At 45.7% G+C, this 17102-nt stretch overlaps 1 protein-coding gene across 2 annotated transcripts; it reads left to right on the top strand.

The window, feature by feature from the left end:
* Positions 1-1646: 1646 nt before the first annotated feature.
* Positions 1647-15792, top strand: Pipox (pipecolic acid and sarcosine oxidase). Of its 2 annotated transcripts, none has more exons than XM_046447009.2 (8): positions 1647-1868; positions 4315-4529; positions 12635-12848; positions 13120-13302; positions 13562-13708; positions 14069-14227; positions 14805-14880; positions 15170-15792. In XM_046447009.2, the coding sequence occupies exons 1-8, from the start codon at positions 1755-1757 to the stop codon at positions 15298-15300; spliced, it is 1239 nt and encodes a 412-aa protein (XP_046302965.1). In that variant the 5' UTR covers positions 1647-1754; the 3' UTR covers positions 15301-15792. The 2 variants fall into 2 exon arrangements, with proteins under 2 accessions (XP_046302965.1, XP_046302966.1); XM_046447010.2 differs by having other exon boundaries at positions 1650-1868; positions 4381-4529.
* The last annotated feature ends 1310 nt before the right edge of the window (positions 15793-17102 follow it).

The raw sequence follows: 17102 nt of genomic DNA on the forward strand, positions 1-17102 counted from the left end.
TTCCTTGATTGAATGGTCTTTTCCAAGTCCTGGCACCTAATTTTGTATTCATAATTTTTCTTTTTCTTTTTCTTTCCTTCCTCTTTCCCTTTCTCTCTCTTTCTTTTTTTAGCTGGGTATTGAGCCTGGGAACTTGAACATGCTAATCACATGCTCTATCACTGAGTCACACCCCCAAGTCCCTTTTTTACTTTTTCTTTAAGAGATCCTGTCACTATAGAAGAGATTTCTCCAAAGAAGGGTCTGAGGAGTTTCCAGAGTAAAGGGGAAGGGATCTTGACTCAAGACCAATGGGGTTCTTGGAAAATGTGAAGGAAAAGAATTTCAGCATGGGTCAGTCAAAGGCAGAGACAGAGGTTTATTCAGGGAGAATGGGGGCAATCCCAAGAGAGAGACATGCCTTTAGGGTTAAGCAAGGAAATGTATTCAAAGGAGAATTTGAAGTCCAGTGTGGTGGCACACCTGTAATCTCAGTAGCTCATGAGGCTGAGGCAGGAGGATTGCATGTTCCAATGCAGCCTGAGGAATTTAGCAAGACCATCTCTAAATTAAAAAAAAAATTAAAAAGGGTTAAGTGTTTAAAATCAATCCCTCCTACAAAAATTTAAAAAAATAAAAAAAGGAGAATGTGGGCCACCTACAGAGGGAGAGACAATAACCCATTAGCCCAGGGTGTTAATATTTATAGAGGACCTGTGCTGGGGGCTGGACTAGGGGTGGAGCCAGGTGGAGTTACAATTTCACGCCAATTTTCCCTGCGAGTGGGCATTTTCCTTATGTTACAAGGGCATGGGTCAAGGGCACAATTGTTCCAGGGTGCTTTATGAATTTCAGTGGTTCATGGATGTTTCCTGAATTTCAATGACTTATGGGCATTTCCTTTGAGACTCAGTATCTTTCCATTTATTCCCAAATTCCTATTTCAGAATTCCAAATTGTGTAAGAATCAGGACCAATAAATCCTGGCTCTGTCCTGATGCCTGTGACAGTACTTTCTTAGCACGCTGCCTGGCACAGGGGACTCTCCATACAGACCCCCTCTATGTGCTAGGCCAGTGACTGGTTCCCTTTCTGTGCCTGAGAAGAGGGCTCCTCCTCTCACTCTGTCCTTTCCACTTGTTCAGGATCATTTATTCTCCTTTTTTTCAACATGAAACTAAAACATGCTGAGAATAATTTCATAATCACAAAGCTGCCCTCCCAATTGGCCCCTGCTTCTACCCCCTGACCTCACCACCTATCAGGGAGGTGGGCCTTACCCTGGGCATCCTGCCAAGTTCTTAGCTGGCCCTGCAGAATTTCTAAAGGAAATCAGGCCGAGGAGAGGAAAGCCAGCAGGGGGAGGCAGCATTCCCGGTGCCCAGCTTGGTCTAGGAGGCATTGAAATTCCAGGGCCGAAGTCCTGAGACAAAGATCATAATGAGACAGGAAGGTGGCATAGGAAGGAGCCCATTTGCATGACAATAATTGAGCCAAGAATAGAAAGCTAGAGGGATGCAAGGGTGAGGCTGGCAGCTGAGCTGGGCTAAACCTCACAAATCAGACCATCCAGCTCTGCTCTGCCAGGGGGGCGGAGGCTAAGCCCTGTGCCAGGCTTTGGGGGAGGGAGGAGGAAGGAGCCGGACACAGCCCCAGGGGATTGTGGGAACACCGGCCAAGCTGGACTTTGCCTTCCTGCTCTCCCTGCAGCCTGGTGCTGCCTTTGTTTGCCTTCTCCTTCGTGGGCTCTGTGGCCGGAGGGCTAAGTGGGCATCATGGGTACTCAGAAAGTTCTCTGGGATGCCATTGTGATCGGGGCAGGCATCCAGGGCTGCTTCACTGCGTACCACCTGGCCAAACACGGGAAAAGAGTCCTCCTACTGGAGCAGGTACTGTGTCTGCCCTTCGGACCTTAAGGACTGTGTCTCTCTCCTCTCCTAGGGAGGGTTTCCCAGAGCTAAGAGGTTATGAGTGAGGCCAAAGGACCCCAAATGTCACAAATTCTAGGCAGTCTGTAGTTGAGATGCTAATATTGTGTTTCATAACGATTCAAAGTTCCACTTTCCCTCAACCCCTGCAGGCCTTCCAGGTACATTTCTTCATTTTACTGTCTCTTGGTTCCTACCCACGACTGAGAAGTATCCCAGGCTGTGTTCTTTTTATTCTTGTTCCCAGTCTTTTGTGCCCAAATGGTTGATCCAGCCCAGAAAAATAATCAGTTCTGCTCTGGGTAAACTTAAGTAAAGATAATTTTGCCTAGGGGCAAGGGTTGATGTTTTAGTCAAAGAGGTAGGATTGTTTCCTGAATTTTATCAACTTCTTATCCCCAAACCCAGCAGAAGCTTCTGTCTATTCTGCCTCCTCTGAGTAGTAGTGAGATAGGAATTTGGGGATACAGAGAAAGAAAGATCAACTAAGTCTCAGAAGTGCAGCTCCATGAATCCTTGAAATTCAGGGAATGCCCATGAATCTTTGAAATGCAAAGCAGACAACCTATGAGCCACCCAGCCCCTGCCCTTGGCCCATGCTTGTTAAGAAGTAACATAGTGGGGGCAATGGGCAAGTGATACAAAAATTGGCACGAAGTGGGTGTGGTGGCGCACACCAGGAATCCCAGAGGTTGATGCAGGAGGATTGCAAATTTGAGGTGAGCTTCAGCAATTTAGCAAGACCCTGTCTCAAAATGAAAAATAAAAAGGACTAGGGTTGTAGCTGGGTGGTAGAATGCCCCTGGGTTCCATCCCTAGTACTGCCAAAAGAGAGAGGGGGTGGGGAGGAGGTAAAACTGGCATGAAATTGTGTAACCGCCCCACTCTACTTCTAGTTTAGCCCCTAGCTACTATTCCTTTATAAATATTAACAGACTAAGAGGTTGCTGACTCTCCCTCTGGAGATGGCCCATATTCTCCCTTGAATGTATGTATATTCCTTGCTTTACCCCAAAAGACCTCTCTCTCTTGAGATGGCCCTGCATACTCCTTTGAATTTGTATCTGCTTCCTAAATAAATCTGGGTCTCTGACTAGTACATGCTGAAATTCTTCTCCATCATGTATGCCAAGGACCTCACTTGTTCTGAGTGGAGGTCCCCCTTCCTGGGAACTACTCCGGTGACAATAGCAGCCTTCTTGCACAGGGTAAGATGCACAGGAATATGATGCACATCATATTTTTCCTTAAAGGAAAGGTGACCCTATGCAGTGCTGTCCACAGTAACCACTGCATATGTGGGTGGACTCTGTGTGTCTGAAGGGTCCTTGGGAGTGGAGTGCAGGCCCACCATGCGAAAGGCTCTGCCTCACTGGGTTCTCCCTTGCCATTCTGCCTACAGCTCTCCAGGCTGGTTAGGGTGTACTTTTCTTGGTAATGAGCTGAGTAGTTAGAAATCTTCATTTCTCTATCAGTTTGCTCATAGCCCAAGGGATTCCTGGTTCATCCTCTCAGGAAACTCTCATCTTTTGCTAAATCCCAAGATAGTTCTCCTATCCTGAGTGATCTGAAGCCACAGAGAAATAGTCAGCATTGTTTCCCTTATCCATAAAATGAGGGGGGCTAGATTAGAATAATCTGGAAGGTTTTTTCTAATTCTGCTTTTCTGTAAGTCCAAGTGGATGAGATTGTAGCAAGACAACTGGAGACCAGCTAAAAAAGGGATTTGTGGAATGTGAATGATGTTTGCAAAAAGAATGATGAGTTTAGTGTTACTGGAGAACTTCTACCTTAATCACCGAGGCAATAGATTCCCAGCAATTTGGGAGGCTGAGGCAGGAAGAACGTGAGTTCAAAGCCAGCCTCAGCAATTGAGCAAGGCTCTAAGCAACTTAGCGAAACCCTATCTCAAAATAAAACATAAAAAGCGTTTGGGATGTGGCTCAATGATTAACCCCAAGTACTAAAAAAAAAAAAAGATGGCTGGGGTTGAGCCTCAGTGGTAGAACTTTTGTCTAGCAGGAGTGAGGCACTGGGTTCAATTCTCAGTACCACATAAAAAAAAATAAATAAAGATATTGTGTCCATCTACAACTAAAATTTTTTAAAAAGAGAGAGAGAATTTTATTTATTTATTTTGGTACTGGGGATTGAACCCAGAGGCACTTAACCACTAAGCCACATCCCCAGCTCTTTTTCGTATTTTGTTTAGAGACAGGATCTCACTGAGTTACTTGGGGCCTCACTAAGTTGCTGAGGCTGGCTTTGAACTTGTAATCTTCCTGCCTCAGCCTCCTGAGCCTCTGGATTATAGGTGTGTGCCACTGTGCCCGCCCAGCTGAGAGAGAATTCGAAAAGCTTGTACGAAAATATTTGAAGAATAAGTGGCTCTTGTTTGACAGCACAGAATGAGACGGGCCCTAAAGAGGGATGTAGCATCAGAGGAAATGGCTTCCCTTGTCTCCACTTTCAGTTCTTTCTTCCACACTCCCGAGGAAGCTCCCATGGACAGAGTCGCATAATCCGAAAGGCCTATGCTGAAGACTTCTACACTAAGATGATGGATGAGAGCTACCGGATTTGGGCCCAGCTGGAGCAGGAGGCTGGAACCCAGTTGCACAGGTGGGCAGGGGAGGAATTCCTTGAATCAAGGGACCCCATACCAGGAAGTGCTTTTAACCTGTGAAAAGGAAGGGTATGAACATTTGAAATGCAATGGGTGAGATGCAGGTGCCAGTCACCTGGAAGAATTCAGTACTCTGTCGTTATCATCGCACAGGTCCAACTGGCTCCTACCAAATTCTGAGTTCTAGGAATGGGTTAGACCTTGGGTCCAAGGCCAACAGAGCTTGAATTAGGAAAACTGTTGGAGAGACACAGTGGGCAGATACCCAAAGTTGGGCAGGCCTGTCTGGCACCTGCTGGACTTTGTATTTATACTTCTACAAAGTTCTCTTGTAGGGTTGTGGTTTAAGTAGAGGCTGAGGCTGCTTTCTTGATCCTTATTTTATTTTTAAACCAAGGATTAAATCCAGTGGCACTTAAGTACTGAACCACATCCTCAGCCTTTTTAAATATTTTATTTAGAGACAGAATCTTGCTAAGTTGCTTAGGGCCTCACTAAGTTGTTGAGGCTGGCTTTGAACTTGTGATCCTCCTGCCTCAGCCTCCTGAGCCTCTGGGATTAGAGGTGTGCGCCAATGCTACCAATGTTTTATATGCACTGTAGTATCCTAACTTTTTATGCTGGATCCTCAACCTCCCATCAAAACCCTATAAACTTGGGGCTGAGATTGTAGCTCAGAGGTAGAACGCACACCTAGCATGAGTGAGGCACTGGGTTCAATCCCCAGCACCACATAAAAAATAAAGGTATTGTGTCCATCTAGACCAAAAACAAACAAGCAAAAAACCCTATAAACTCATTTCATTCTCTCTTAATATCACCTCCCAAATGAACATGGGGTGCTCCTCATGCCAGAATGCTTGCCAGGAGTGGCTTGAAGCTATTATTTCCCTGTTGCTCCTGTGGCTCTCTCTAACCCTTAGGACTCAAGTTCCTTGCTGACCTTCTCAAACAATCCAGGGGGAGAAAGCAGAAAACCTGTGATGCAATGGGAACTTTGACCACCCTTGCCTCCCCTCTGGCCTCCTCTGTGATTCTCAGCTGAACTTCCTTTACATAACCCTGGCTCTACCCGACAGGATGGCAGTTATTTTAATGGCCAGGAACCAAAAGGTTACTGTTCTGTTGCAAAAACACCATTAACTTAAGAGAAGTGAAATCCATTATGCAAATACAGCCAGGGCAGCTAATTAAGGACTTATTCAGAGGCAGCTAATGCACCCAGCACCCAAATAAAGGAGTATGTCTTGCTGAGGGGTGGCCTGGAAATGGGACCCTTCCCTGGCAGTCATCTTTGAATACTGCTGAGTGTCTTGGACTAGGAGAAATGCCCGAGGCCTTGGAGGGTACAGTTCTTCCCAGCGGAGGACCAAGGGATGTCTAGCAAATGTCTGGAGTCTTTTAGAGGGAGACATTTTTGGAGCCTGACAGCTTGAGTCTGACTTTGTGCTCTAGGTCTTACCGGCTATATGATTTTGGAAAAGTTTCTTCACTTCTCTTTTCTCATGGAGCTTTCTGAAGATTAAATGACACTTTTGTGAAGTTTCCTAGCAACTTTCAATAACTGTTGGTTCTTTTTACCTATTCTGGGTCAGCCATATCCGGGGTCCATTGTCCAATAAAGGAAGAAGGATGGGAGGAGTTAAATGCAGTGACAAACACCTGTAATCCCAATCTACTCAGGAGGCTGAGGAGGGATAATTGAAAAATTTGAGGCCAGCCTTGGCAATTTAGGCCCTCTTAAAATAAACACCAAACCAAACAAAAAAAGATACAAGGTCTCAATGGTAGAACACTTGCCTAGTATGCATAAAGCTCTGGGTTCCATTCCAGCACCTGGAAAAACAAAACACAAAGGAGACAAAAGGGAAGACAATCACAGACGCCACAGGAATGACTGCAGAAGAGAGGAAAAAGAGACCCTTGGATAGGAGACTCCCATAATCTCATAATCCTCTTAATTGGCAGGTGAGGGATTTGGAAGGGTTTTGGAACCAGTCAGGCCTATTTCTAAATCTCAGCTCTTATGTACTTAGCTGTGTGGTTTGAGAGCAAGTTGTTTAGCCTCTGTGAGACTCAGTTTTCTCCCTTGTAAAATGGGGATAAGTTTTCTCACTTGTAAATAAGTAAAATAAGTTTTCTCACTTGTAAAGTGGGGATAATAATATCTATTCTATGGAGCTGTTGTGAGGGTAAGGATGTAATGGGTTTAGAAAAGTACCCAGAAAATCGTCATCATCTTTACCATTTATTAATTTAGAAATTAGGGGCTGTTCACCCCTAATCTGAAAATCCAAAACCCTAAGTGCTCCAAAATCTGAAACTTGATTGGAGCACTAACATGACACTGTAAGTTGAAAATCTGACACCTGATTTTATGTGATTGGTCAGTCAAAACGTAGGAGCACTAAAATTAACTTTAGGTTACGTGCATAAGGTGTATATGAAACATAACTGAATTATGGGTTTGGACTTGGGTCCCATCCCCAAGCCATCTCATTATATGAAAATGGCCCCAAATCCAGAAGAATCTGAAACACATCTGATCCCAAGTATTTTGGACAAGGGAAACTTGCCCTGAATACAAAACTCATTTAATTTTCCCTATTATCTTATAAGAGGGTTACTCCTGAGTAGTCAGGGTCTTTCCCCTTCCCAATGTACTGGGGATTGAACCCAGGGGTTTCATCCCCACCTTGAACTTGTTGATCCTCCTGCCTCTGTTGCTGGTTTTTGTTTATTTATTTGTTTGAGAAAGAGGTCTGCTATGTTGTTCAGACTGTCCCTGACCTTCTGGGCTCAGTGGATCCTCCTGCCTCAGCTTTCTGAGTAGCTGGGACTATAGGTGTCCATTATTGTGCATTAATGTGAATCATATAATTACTATATTCAGTCTAGAACAGGGGTCGGCAAACTTTTTCTATAAAGGCCACTTGGTAAGTATCTTAAGCTTTTCAGGCCATATGGTCTCTGTTGCCACTGTTTAATTCTGTCGTTACAGTGTGAAAGCAATGCAGACAAGATGTAAATAAATCAACCTGGATGTGTTCCAATAAAACTTTATTTCTGGACACTAAAATTTGAATTTCATATAATTTTCTTGTGTCCTAAATGCTATTCTTCTTTAGATTTTTTTTTTTTGGTCCCGGAATTTGAACTCAGGGGCACTCAACCACTGAGCCACATCCCCAGCCCAATTTTGTATTTTATTTAGAGACAGGATCTTGCTGTGTTGCTTGGTGTCTTGCCATTGCTGAGTCTGGCTTTGAACTCATGATCCTCCTGTCTCAGCCTCCCTATCTGCTGGGATTACAGGCATGCACCACTGCGCCCAGCTCTTCTTTTGATTTTTTAATAATGGCCCCCAATCCAGAAGATTCTGAAACACTTCTGCTCCCAAGTATTTAAACACTTCTAATCCCAAGAATTATTTAAACCATTTAAAGATATAAAAATCATCTTGGCCAGATGACAATAGACAGAAAGCCAGATTTGATCCTTGGGTTGCAACTTGTTGGTCCCTGATCTAGAAGATACCACAAAATGATTATGTTATTCACTCATTTCCCTGTCTCCAAACCAGTTCATGCCTAAATCATCCCAGGTCAAAAGACTGCTACCGTAATTTTAAAGACATGAAAATATGATAGCCTGTATCTCCCATGCCTTGTGCTGGGGACTGAACTCAGGGGCGCTCTACCATTGAGCTACATACATCCCCAGCCCTTTTTTATTTCTTATTTTGAGACAGGGTCTTGCTAAGTTGCTGAGGCTGGCTTCAACCTTGCAATCCCCCTTGCCTCAGCTTCCCAAGTCGCTGGAATTAGAGGAAGTGGGTCATGGCGCCTGGTTCATAGCCTGTATTAAAAACTATTTTGACACCCCACAGCCCCAATTAAGACAAATGAAGAGTAATGTGAACGTGCTTTAAAAACCTTTAAAGTGCTGTAGCGAGCTAAGTGTTATTATTATTGTTATTATTCTATTAACAAGTTCTTTCTTATGGCTATCCTAATTTACTCAGGCATGCTAAATTTTTTTGGATCTTATCCTCAGTAGAAACAGAGCAGATAGATATTTCCCGTTCTCAGAATGGCATCTGAATAGAGCTGTCTACCTTTGGGATAAATGTCATTCAAATTGCTTTAGCTTTTACTCTTAATTTTGATTTTCTAAGTGATTCATCATCTTTGTGGTTCTTATTTCTCTCTAGATTCTTCTAGAAGAACCGGCACAATATAACTGATAGAAATAAGTGTACTTAATGCCATTTGATGATGATTAAAAAAACCAACATCTTTAGGAATTGGTAGTTAAGGTGGTTGCCCAATTCTTTTTATTCTGTTCTGCTGCTTCCCAGTGACAGCGGCATACTAAACATGGGTGGGCTCCGAATATTTGCATATATTCTGGGAACAGACAATGACACATGTGTCAGATCACAAGGTCTGAATCTTTTGTGATTCGTACAGCCAGGATGCTGATACCAACAGCAAAGCCCAGCTCTGTGGACCATCTCTTTCCTGCCCCTCCTTCTCCCTTTGAGTCCTACTATCCAGCTCCTGACCCGAGCTGCCCCTGCTTCGCTGACAATATCAGACAAGATCACAGCCGTAGGCAGTACAGCTGCTGGCAGAACCTGGTGGCCCCCTCCGCAGCTGCTGCTTCCTGTGTCTGCGAAGTGTCTGGCTTGTCAGCCACATCCCCTCCCTGGAGCAGTCTTTGTTAACCAATTCCACCTCGGCCCACTGAGCGGAAGATGAAACACAGAGAGCGCCTCCAAAACCCAACAAAGACAGCAGCCATTACCAAGTCCCTTCCCCAAGGTGACTCTGAGACCTGGCTTGCCTGGCACTTTTAACCAAGCCAGGGGAACGCTGGAGCTTGGGATGGGAGGCGGAAGATGCAGGAAGAATTGTCTTCCCCTACCAGTTCCTCCCAGTACCACCCTGCACCCTGTCCCGCACTAGAAACCTGTGGAAATCCCTGATTTCCAGCTCTGTATGTCACATCATAGGTGTTAGTGAGGCCACCGAAGAGTCAATAAGGCCCTTGGGAGGAATCTTCAATGACCTCTTCCTAGTGCTGGGGCTGGGAGGAAGGTACAGTTCATACCTAATGCTCCCAACACAGCCGCTGGGCATTCTGGGAGGTGGGAGCTACAAAATTTCTAGGGTTCCTTGGCAACCTGGGCTGGCTTCAGACCCTCCTTTCCAGGCCAGCCCTGGCCAATCATTTCCTGGTCATTTTTTCTCCCCGAAGATGCCTTTGTCCCTACTCACCCTTTCCTTCCCAAACTTTGTAACCTGGGTCTGAGCAGAAAAAGAAGAGGGGAGGCCTGGATCACATGAGTGAGAAATGGATGCAGAACAAGCAGTCCATTTATTGGGATCTAGGAAAAGCCATTAAGAAAATAAGCACTTAAATGATTTTCAATCTGCCCATGGAAGTCATCTGTCTTCATACTGGGGGGGAAAAGGCTCGTTCTCCCATCCTGGTTTTGATTGACTGATTTCCAATTCTCTGAGCATTTCCCATAGGAGCCTCTCACCTATCTCCCATAATGACAGGCCTTTGCATTTCCAGGCAGTGTTTTACATTTATTTCCGATTTGCTCATAATGGTCAAAAATCTCTCTCCAATCCAAGGCATTTCTCCAGCAGCGCACGGTTTCCCTCAGGCCAAATAGCTCAGCTGTGATCCACGGAAAATGAGAATTTCCCAAATGCGTCTTCGGACTAGGGGAGGGTCCGGCATCACAAATTCAGATGGAAAATTTCCCACTGTTAGATCAATATCTGGGCTAAGAAATAAATGCCACAGGGGCAGAGAGCTGGAGCAAAATGATTACAATCGGCACAATTACATTCACCGGCAGAATCAGCTTGCTGATTACTCCTAGGGATGGGGAGCTCCCCCCTTCGTCCACCGCAGGACAGCTTGGGAATTAGAACATCACTCAGCATTTCATAATTCGACAGATTTGCCCGTTGTCTTGGCATGAGTTCATTTTTCCTATAGAGTACGTCCCTGTAAGAGTTCTTATTTCAAAGAAAGAAAGAAGATGGAAAGAAGGAAGGCAGGAGGGAAAGAAGGGTGAAAAGAGGGAAAGTAAATTTCAGACTATACGAGAGATCAAGGCTGCTATGTGGCGGATAGGAGTTGGAATATGCTGCTGTGGAGTTTCCAAGCCAGAGATCTGACGTTATATCTGCATAGGTGAGGTATAAGCCAGGTCTTTCCCAGAATGCTACCCAGCCAAGACCTCATCAGGGAAACAGGGAACAAGTACATACACCAGGGGTTGGGAGGTATAGCTCAGTGGTAGAGCATGTGCTTAGCATGTGTAGAGACCTGGGTTCAATCCTAGCACTGCAAAAACAAAACAAAACAGAAAACCCACGTGGGTGACTTTTTTTTTTTTTCCTGCAGGGCTGTGGGTTGGATGCAGGGCCTCACACATGCTAGGCAAGTGCCACTGAGCTACACTCCCAACCTCCTGGGTGGCTTTCTAGTTATCTTGTTGACCAAAAAGTTTACTAGGCAACTTTCATTACCTGAAAACCAATCTGAAGTCCTTTGGGAACCACAGAACAGAGGCTGTCTCCCTGTCTGGTGGGGATTTCTACAGCGTCTTTCCTCTGCTGAGTTCTGAAGAGGCAGTAGCTGGCGTTGCTATCTCACCACTGGTGAATGCCGGGTAGGCGGGGGCCATGGCAAATGGATTGGGCACGCTGCGCGGCTCTGTGTACTGACACCGGCCCCCGGGCCTGCTGTGTCCCTACCCCCTCCCAATCTTCCCTTTAATCCCCCCAACCAGATAATGTGGGATTTGGAAGCATGTAATATCCATGAGACTCCATTATAGGCTATTACGAGCTTTATACGCAGAACCTGGGGGATGTACCAGGATGCCGCTGGTCATTGGGGCTGCCGAAATTGAGAGGGACCATTCCCGAGGGCCCAGGGGGACCATCCCATTGTTTAAACAGTACCCCCCACCCCTGCCACAGAGAGTTCTAGCTTCTTTTGATAAAGAAGCAGGAAACATTTAAAGAGAAACATCTTTCAATCCCTTACAGAGTAAGAAGGACAGAAGGAGGTATAGGGGAAAACAAAATCAGAGAATCATTGAATTTATTGCTAGAGCCCAGAGAGACCATCCATGGGGGGTTTGTGCATGAAATCGCTGTTGGCATTTGGGGTGGGATCTTCTCAAGCATTGCAGATTTAGGGTCCTTGATCTCTGCCCACTAAATATGAATGGGAACTCCAGCTATGTGACAAATGTAAATATGGCCCATGCTATTTCCATTTGTCCCTGGGTAGAAGGGGGATATTATCCTGGTGTGGAACCACCAAAGGTCCAACAGGCATATGTCACAGAGGAAGAATCTGGGCCTGGATAGGTAAGTCTCCAGATCAAGGTCATATCAAGGTGACACCAGAGTTAGAAGCAGAGCCAGATCTCTTAATATAGGACCTTTTCCACAAAACAAGCAGCTTCTGAGAAGGAACTAAAAGACAAACAGGGGCTGGAGTTGTGGCTCAGTGGTAGAGCTCTCACCTAGCATTTGTGAGGCCCTGGGTTCGATCCTCAGCACCACATAAAAATAAATAAATAAAATAAAGGTATTGTGTCCAACTACAACTAAAAAATAAATATTAAAAAAACAAAAACAAAAGACAAACAGACACACAGGAAGAGACAAAAATATATGATGAGAAAAGGGAAGAGGAGAAGGAACAGCAGGGTGGGAGAGAAACAGAAAAGAGAGATCAACATAGAGAGTAGTTTAGGGGATGGGAGGAAGGGGAAGAAATCTTATCAAACTGATTGCACATCTACCATTTTCAAGGGATGGAAGATGAAAGAGAATTTAGGATCTCTGCTCTCAAGGGCAGGATGAAGGGACAAGCAAACAAATAGTGAATGCCAATGGCAAACTTGGGAATGGGCTGGAAGCCAGGACTCTGATGAGAGTCCTGCTCTTGAATGTGAGGCTGTGACTTGCTTTCACTTGAGAAACTTGTTGAAGAATGAACGCAAAGGTCTCTGACACCTACCTTCACCCAAATAGCCTTGTCTTTTCTCTAACAGGCAGACTCAACTACTGCTGCTGGCAATGAAAGAGAATCCAGAACTAAAGACAATGCAGTCTACTCTGTCAAGGCAGGGGATAGAACACCAGTATCTTTCATCTGGAGAACTAAAGCAACGTTTCCCAAATATTCAGTTCACCAGGGGAGAAGTAGGGCTCTTGGACAAGTCCGGAGGTGTCCTCTATGCCGACAAGGCCCTCAGGGTCCTCCAGGTGACAATGTGTAGCATTGGGACAATCCAACTTCCTGCTCTGGGTATCCTGGGTGTCAATCATCCAGCCTTCTGGGTGAGGGCCTTTGCCCTGCTGGCTTTGATCTTGACTTTTGGGACAGGGCATTTGTATATACCCTACTGGTGCTGTCAACCTGGGAGAGGAGGTTTAGATTCTGCCGCCTCGTGGCTGCCCTAACTGAAGGGCTCTTTGTTCACCAGGGTGAGCCACCTACACAACTAATTCACCTTTTCCTGCTCTGTCTTGTCAGGAAGCGATTCGCCAGCTAGGAGGCACAGTGCAGGATGGGGAGAAGGTGATGCAGATAAGACCCGGGCAACCAGTCATGGTGAAAACCACTTCTGGGAGCTACCAAGCCAAGAGCATGATCATTACTGCAGGTCCTTGGACCAACCAGCTCCTCCGTCCCCTGGGAATTGAGTTACCTCTCCAGGTAGGAGAAACCGGAAGACTGAGAGTCAGTGCTTAAGAGAAGAAGCCTTGGACTGGGCGTGTAGCTCAGTGGTAGAGTGTTTGCCTAGCACGTGCAAGGCCCCAGGTTTAGTTCCCCAGTACTGCAAACAAACAAAAAAATTGGATAAGACAAGGACAGATGTATGAAAGGGTGCAGGACCCCAGAAGAGACTGCTCTCACTGACAACAGTGTTTCATAGTTTTCTTCTTTTCTCACACTCTTGCTCCCCTGCCTCAAGACACTGCTGATCAATGTGTGTTACTGGCGAGAGAAGGTTCCTGGGAGCTATAGCGTGTCCAAAGCCTTTCCATGCTTCCTGAGCCTGGACCTGGCTCCCCACCACATCTATGGGCTGCCTGCAGGAGAGTACCCAGGGCTGATGAAGGTGAGCAGAGAGGTCAGGAGAGGACAGCTCGGTACCCATATAGATCTGGGGCAGCTGCTCTAACTTGCCCCTTCACAGTCTCCCCCAGGTCCCAGTGGACAGCAGCAGGAATCTACTTCATTACTATTTGCAGCATTACTGTTTGCAGCATGAGATCCTCAGCTGGCTAGAGACCCAAGCCAAGGGAGCTTTTTCCTTGCAATCATAGGGTGGGTGCAGGGATGGACACCAGGCAACCTCATGTGGCCACATTGTATATGTCATGATGGATGGGGACATCCTGTGTCCACGCCTTCCCCTTGCTGGTTGGTGCACGTGGAAGGCCAGCATCACCGCCCACACTGCTCTGATGGGGGCCAGGTCTGCTATCACCATGGCAACAGTGTGGACCCTGAGGAGCGGGACTGCCCCACAGCCTTCTCAGATATCCAAGATGTCCAGATCCTGTGCCGCTTTGTCAGAGACCACTTACCTGACCTGAGGCCGGAGCCCGACATCATGGAGCGTTGCATGTACACGGTAAGGGGACTGGTGGTCTCGCCAGGCCTGTTCTGGCTCTGGAGAACAGAGGAAGGAGACCGACAGACCTTGTGCTGGCCAGGCCTGACTCCATTTGACACTTGACACAGTGCTTCAAACAAGCGAGCTAATTTCTGTGGGTTGGTTCACCTCCACGAGAAAGGTAGGGTTTATTTGTATTTTTTTTTCATTAGGCAACTAGTTTATGCCTGGTAGTCCTTCATTATATTTCCCAGAAGAGTGCTAAAAGATTTTTGTGGCAAGATGCTTCAGTTGAGCAGGACTTTGGGGACACAAAAAAAGAGACAGATGTCACCAGAGCCGGAGGCATCTTGACTAAAGTTAGTTTACAAAGATGATCTGAGCACCTACTGTGTTCATAGCTCAATAGGAGGAGAGAGACAGATGGATGAATGAGGAAGACTGGCACACCCAGAGTGGAGACGGGTCCCCAGGAAGCATGCATGTGCCCCAGCTCGTTCTTTCTGGAAAGAAATCCAGCCTAGTTCCTTCCCGTCAGAGCCTGTAGTTCCTCCTCCCCATCCTCAAAAGAGACAAGTGTGTTGTTTCTTTCTAGAACACCCCTGATAAGAATTTTATTCTCGATCGCCACCCGAAGTATGACAACATTGTCATTGGTGCTGGATTCTCTGGTGAGCATGAGGATCAGGGGAAGGGGTGCCCACAAGCTGACCTACCTCAGTGCCAGGAAAAATGGTATTTTCTACCCTCCTAGCTGTCCACACAGGGCTAAAATCCTGGACATTGAATGTATAAGGAGGCTGGGTAGGCAGAAAAGGGGTACCCAGGGCGGGAGGTGATTTCTGGCTTTGGGGTGAGACCAAGAGGAAAAATAGCCCTCTCTGGGTAAGTGGAGAACATCTCCAGAGCCCAAACTCTGGGTCCCTGAGGATGCTTGACAATCTGCTCTCCTCCTTCTAGGGCATGGATTCAAGCTGTCCCCTGTTGTGGGGAAGATTCTGTATGAATTAAGCATGAAATTAACACCATCCTATGATCTGACACCTTTTCGAATCAGCCGCTTCTCTGGCCTGGACAAAGCCCATCTTTGACCCTCGACCACCACCCCCTTCTGTGCTCAGGAGCCCTCTGCTGGGGAGGACTTCTCAGATGGAAGAAAGGCCCCGGGATATCATTTTAAACTCCTGCTTCTCTTGAAATCCCTGCAAACACCAAGTAATTGAGTCTGTCTCTTTCTCTAGACAGCTCCCCAATTTCAATGACCTTCTCTCTCCCTCCTGGAAAGCCAATTAGATGTTCCATCATCTCAGAGTAGCAAGGACCTTTGAGATGGATCTTTCAATAGGGAAGTGACATAGGGACTGGCTCAGGAGACCAAAACGGTTGTTAAAAAAATTCTCTTTATTGGGGACATTCAATGAACATGGGGTGGATTTGGCTAAATTTGCCCAGGGGAGGGTAAACAAAAGACCTAGATCACTAATGCCCTTGGGGTTCCTTTTCCTAAAACTAGAGTCATCCTCCATCAAAAAATTCCCATACTATCTCACCCTAGCTGCACAATAAATGCTTCCTGAAAAAGATTTGTTGAACAAACAAATAATTGCATTGCGTAAAAGTCTGCGGTGGGCTTTCTTTTCCGTATGACCTTATTTCCCATAGGCTCTAATTGTCTAAATTAGCACCATAGAATCCATTACCCTAGGCATCCACAGAATCTCTATCCCTCTCCACGCTCTCTCAGCACCCCCTTTCTTTGAATTCTTTGTCTCGTCCTCATCCTCTCTCTAGATCTGTAAAGATGTTCAGTTCCCCAGTCTCTCATTAAGGTGTATTGTCAGGTCCTTATGAAGATGGAACTGTTATACCAGAAAGAAGGAGCGAGACACACTCGCTTAGAAACCCTGTTCAATGTTTGAATGTTAAATGTGCCATTTTATTATCATTAGCATTGCTCCCACTTAATGAAACAGCATCAGCACTGAGGCGGCTGGCCTCCTTGCACTAATTGCTTCGGAAGGGAACGGGCTCATAATGACCCCAGGGTGGCTGGAGGGTTAAAGGGTATAAACAGGGACTCAGGCAAGGCTTGGATGCACTCAGGTGAAACCCAAGCAAGGGGACTCCACCCCCCCACCCCGATCGGTCCAGTTTCATCCTGGAGAACAGGATTTTAAATGCTTTGGAGAGAGGAAAGCTGGAGCTGGGTGGGGTAGATATGTTAGGAGGAGTCACTGTGTGTGAAAGAATGGGCAATAGGAACAGGAGGCAAAATATTCCCAAGGAAAATACAACGCAGGCAATTGCTCTTAACTGCCTCAGTCCTTAAAGGTCTAGGCACATGTACTAGAATTTCTCCAGTGAGATATAAAAGCCAGTGACCCTGTCACCTCCATGCCAAATCTGCTTTTTGGGTGATCTCAAGTGGTTCTCTGAACCTCAGCCTCTGTCAAGTGGGTATAATAATACTGACATTACTATAGGGGTGTGTGAGTGTCAAATAAGATCATTCATTCATTCAGTTACACAGATAGTTATTTATCTTCTACTGTGTAACAGGCAGTGTATTAGGCAATGTGGATGTATCACTAAACGAAACAGAGACAAATTGCTGTTCTGAAACAATATGTTTGTTCCTCAAAAAATAGAACTACCATATGATCCAGTAATTCTACTTCTGGGAGTATACTCAAAAGAATCGAAAACAAGGTCTCCAAAAATTATTATTATTATTATTTTTTTAGGTACTAAGGATTGAACTCAGGGGCACTCTACCACTGAGCTACATCCCCACCACTTTTTTTTTCTTTCTTTTTTAAGTGTAGATGGACACAATACCTTTACTTTTGTTTATTTATTTTTATGTGGTGCTGAGGATTGAACCCAATGCCAG

This window comes from Marmota monax, unplaced genomic scaffold (assembly GCF_021218885.2).
Source record: "Marmota monax isolate L192 unplaced genomic scaffold, Marmota_monax_Labrador192_F-V1.1 WCK01_AAM20220418_F8-fsc00138, whole genome shotgun sequence".
Lineage (NCBI taxonomy): Eukaryota > Metazoa > Chordata > Mammalia > Rodentia > Sciuridae > Marmota > Marmota monax.